The following is a 5000-nucleotide window of genomic DNA, read 5'->3' as shown; positions in this document are numbered from 1 at the left end:
TCCACCCCTGACTCCACACCTCCCTGCACAGATGGTAAGAATGATGACTACGACTGCTGAGACCTTATGTCCTTTCTACTGAGCCAAACACATACATGCCATACCAATCTATAATGGTGTAATACTACACCGGTCTATATGGTGTAATACTAGAGCAGTCTATATGGTGTAATACTAGAGCAGTCTATATGGTGTAATGTAGAGCAGTCTATATGGTGTAATACTAGAGCAGTCTATATGGTGTAATGGTAGATCAGTCTATAATGGTGTAATACTACACCGGTCTATATGGTGTAATGCTACAGCAGTCTTTATGCAGTCTATAGTGTAACCCTAGAGCAGGCTATATGGTGTAATGCTACAGCAGTCTATATGCAGTCTATATGGTGTAATGCTACAGCAGTCTATATGCAGGCTATATGGTGTAATGCTACAGCAGTCTATATGCAGTCTATATGGTGTAATGCTACAGCAGTCTATATGCAGTCTATATGGTGTAATGCTACAGCAGTCTATATGGTGTAATGCTACAGCAGTCTTTATGTAGGCTATATGGTGTAATGCTACAGCAGTCTATATGCAGTCTATATGGTGTAATGCTACAGCAGTCTATATGCAGGCTATATGGTGTAATGCTACAGCAGTCTATATGCAGTCTATATGGTGTAATGCTACAGCAGTCTATATGCAGGCTATATGGTGTAATGCTACAGCAGTCTATATGCAGTCTATATGGTGTAATGCTACAGCAGTCTATATGCAGTCTATATGGTGTAATGCTACAGCAGTCTATATGCAGTCTATATGGTGTAATGCTACAGCAGTCTATATGGTGTAATGCTACAGCAGTCTTTATGCAGGCTATATGGTGTAATGCTACAGCAGTCTATATGCAGTCTATATGGTGTAATGCTACAGCAGTCTATATGCAGGCTATATGGTGTAATGCTACAGCAGTCTATATGCAGTCTATATGGTGTAATGCTACAGCAGTCTATATGCAGTCTATATGGTGTAATGCTACAGCAGTCTATATGCAGTCTATATGGTGTAATGCTACAGCAGTCTATATGGTGTAATGCTACAGCAGTCTTTATGCAGGCTATATGGTGTAATGCTACAGCAGTCTATATGCAGTCTATATGGTGTAATGCTACAGCAGTCTATATGCAGGCTATATGGTGTAATGCTACAGCAGTCTATATGCAGTCTATATGGTGTAATGCTACAGCAGTCTATATGGTGTAATGCCCGGACGATGAGGATGATAAATAGAACTTATAAGACCTTATGTGGCTTTTACTGATCCAAACATATGTACACACAACACTAGGTTCTTTGCTGTGATACTAAAGAAAGTAAAGACATGACTAAAACGGATAGCACTTAATGTGGCTTCTTCAAACGTATACACAAAACACTAGTATCTATTCTGTGATACTAGAGATAGTAAAGACATGGCTAAAACTGAAAGCCCTTAATGTGGCTTCTTCAAACGTATATACACACAACACTAGTTTCTATGCTGTGATACTACAGATGGTAAGGAGATGGCTAGAAGCCAAGCTACGGCTAGCACTGACTGACACTGACATCCTTTAAAAGACACAGATTGTAGCATCAGCCAAAATGATTCAGTCAAGCCTGGGACCAAAAAGCAGGTTGTTTCTGTAAAAAAAAGTGCCCCTGACTGTTGTAGTTCGTTTAATCTGTTTTGTTAAACCTCCATATTATTCAAAGGCTCAAAGCGTGTTTACACCAGGTTGAAATAGAGATCTCTCCAAAAGTTGAGACGACAGTTTTTTTTTTTAGCAGAGATCGTGTAGCTTGTCCTTTCCCTTTTATCCCGACTCAAATGCTTTTCAAACGGCAAATCTGCTTTGATGTCGACATTCAGCTACAGTACATCTGAGCCATCGAGCCCAAAGCCACAGCCAGTCCCTGGCTGAAGCATCGCCATCTACATATGACATTGACTATGCTAATGCTGTGATCATTAGAATGGAGGGATGTTTCCTAGGGGGTTAGGGGGGCTAGCCAGGTCATAAAGTGTCATAGAGGCTCATAGAGGATGTATAGCGTAGGTGTGGGGGTGTGGGGGTGGGGGGGTTCTTAAAGTGTTATAGAGGCTCATAGAGGTTGTGTAGCGTAGGTGCGGGGGTGTGGGGGTGGGGGTGGGGGGGGGGGTCTTAAAGAGTCATAGAGGCTCATAGAGGATGTATAGCGTAGGTGTGGGGGTGTGGGGGGTTCCCTAGGAGCAGGCCTGGGAGTCCCTTATCCACGTTATTCTCACAGCGCTCCATCCCCTCAGGTGGAAACGAGGAGTCAGACTTCCCCGAGCTGCAGACGGCCCGCGACTGGTCCGACGACGACGAGGACGGGCGGGGGGGTCCGGAGGACGAGGACGACGGCGGCGCCAGCAGCCCCTCGGTGTGGGGGACCCCCCGCCAGAGCTCCCAGGAGCTCACCTTCTCCTACTTCGCCCTGGCGGAGGCCGAGGCCTCGGTGAGGCGGGAGGGGGGGCGACGCAGGAGCAGGGGGGGGCGCGGCACCTCCCTGACCCGCACAGACACGGCCGAGACGCTCCTCCCCCCTTTAGACTCGCCCGCGGAGCAGTGGGACCCCCATTTCTTATCAGGGGACGGGGAGGAGGAAGAGGAGGAAGAGGTGGAGAGGACCAGGAGAGAGGAGAGAGGAGAGGAGGAGAGGACGAGGAGAGAGGAGAGAGACGTTTGTAGAGAGCAGATGTGTCTTGAACAGCTTGGGAGCCACTCGTGGACAATACAGCCTCTAGGCCACGACATTACACAGGAAACCCAGGATGTAAATACAGGAAGTGACATCACAGAGGAGGGTGAAATCTCAGGCACACAGCATGGTCCCATAGACAGTAAATCAGGTGAGGATTGCTCTTTTTCTTTCACATAAAACATCATGGAGAGATTCCCCTGAGAAGACAATCTGCAGGCGTAGCCTTTCCACACCACATAACTAATGACCACCTGACATTTATCTATAAGTCATCAGAAGTATTCATCCTTTACCCAGAAGCTATAACACTACAGTATGTGGTACAGTATGTATCATCCTAGCCCTGGGCACAGTCAGCAGTCTGGTACGTACTGTGGTTGTGCAGACAGAGAGCTTTACAGGGCTGCGGCATCATTTCTCAATTGTAAAAGACAGACACGGAGTAATAGGAGCTCTCTCTCCCTCACACACACACACACACACAAACACATACACACACACACACACACACACACACACACAAATTATATCCCTCTCTCTCTGTCTCCCACACAATAGGAGCGTGTGTGTTTGTGTGTGTGGGAAGTGTAATGTAAACAAGTGCTATTTTGAAGGAGACAATAAGGATAAGCATATCATATTTGTCCTAGCCTGTTCATTTTGTTAATGACATAAAATATGCATAAAGTTACAGAATACATTTGTGTGTTGTGTTGTGCATTGCTTATGCTAATATTAATGCTAATACTATTCATGGTATTCATACTATTAGCACGTACCCTTTGGTTAGCCTGTTGATACTATTGATGGTTTTACATCAGACAGTGCCAGCCTATTCATATTATTGAAACACGTGGTTTGTGAACTAACAGGTTGATTAATGACATAATTTCATTCTGAGTGTTGTCTTCATCTCATGCCCTGAGTCACCCGACTTCCTGGATGTGGACAATGATGTCATAATGACCTCACTCTGACTCTGCCTGCAGCGATGCGACACCCTGAGCCTGAGCGACACGTTGCCATAGAAACCTCACCTGCACTGCATGCTGAGCATGCTGACGAGGCGCCGTGCACGCCACCACCTCCCATTGGTCGATCCACTCAGGAAGAGCCGGCCAGCAAAGACCTATCGGACGTACTACACAGAGCAGGTAGGAAGAAGGGTTGCCGTGGCATTCTCACTGATGTACCCAGCACTGCCTCTACACCGGCCTATAACTGACTTCCTCCAGTATCCCTCCCCCCCCAAACACACACACACACACACACACACACACACACATACCCACACTATTACTGACTTCCTCCATTATCCCTCACAAATATCTACATTCATTCCACAGCCTGTCTCCAGCTCCCTCTGTCTCTCTCTCAAATTTAGTTTCAAATTCAAATGGATTTATTGGCATGAAAACTATTTTGCCAAAGCATATTTACACAAAATATACAATACATCAATAAATCAAATAAAACAATAAGCAGTAACAGTACAAATGGCATTAGGAACAAGAAAGGCTATGGAAGGTAGGTAAGAGGAACATAGGATGTAAAAATATGAAATATGAATTAAACATTAATTATTAGCCATGTGGGACAGGGGGTTCACAGAGCTGTGGAGCTCATGGCAAACTGCTACATGTCTTGCTGCCAGTCTACAGCAGTCCTCCCTCTCTCGCAGTAGAGCCAGTCTACAGCAGTCCTCTTTCTCCCAGTATATCCAGTCTACAGCAGTCCTCTTTCTCCCAGTAGAGCCAGTCTACAGCAGTCCTCCCTCTCTCCCAGTAAAGCCAGTCTACAGCAGTCCTCTTTCTCCCAGTAGAGCCAGTCTACAGCAGTCCTCTTTCTCCCAGTAGAGCCAGTCTACAGCAGTCCTCTTTCTCCCAGTAGAGCCGGAAGTCTTTCCAGGTCACTAAGATAAAGGAACTCTGGGAACATTTGTATTATGTTTGCAAATTTCTCTGTCTCACACACACACACACACACCTGCAATGGTGAACTGGCTACATCTTCAGCTCTCACACACACCCCCAAACACCCCCAAACACACACACACACACACACACACACCTGCAGTGGTGACCTGACTACATCTTCAGCTCTCACACACCCCCCCAAACACACACAAACACACACACACACACACACACACACACACACACATAGACACACACACACACACACACACCTGCAGTGCTGACCTGACTACATCTTCAGGTCCCCCCCAAACACACACACACAGTCACACA

General features: G+C 46.1%; 1 protein-coding gene across 1 annotated transcript in view; it reads left to right on the top strand.

The window, feature by feature from the left end:
• The window catches only part of rtn2a (reticulon 2a), a 26866-nt gene that overhangs the window by 1962 nt on the left and 19904 nt on the right, over positions 1-5000 (top strand). Inside the window, exons 2-4 of the mRNA XM_080844450.1 lie at positions 1-34; positions 2312-2899; positions 3741-3905. The exon at positions 1-34 is cut by the window's left edge and continues 20 nt beyond it. Coding sequence (XP_080700576.1) covers positions 1-34; positions 2312-2899; positions 3741-3905 — 787 coding nt within the window. The remainder of the gene's footprint in view (positions 35-2311; positions 2900-3740; positions 3906-5000) is intronic.

Source organism: Sprattus sprattus (assembly GCF_963457725.1).
Source record: "Sprattus sprattus genome assembly, chromosome: 9".
Lineage (NCBI taxonomy): Eukaryota > Metazoa > Chordata > Actinopteri > Clupeiformes > Clupeidae > Sprattus > Sprattus sprattus.
This window is presented reverse-complemented; position numbering and strand designations above follow the sequence as displayed.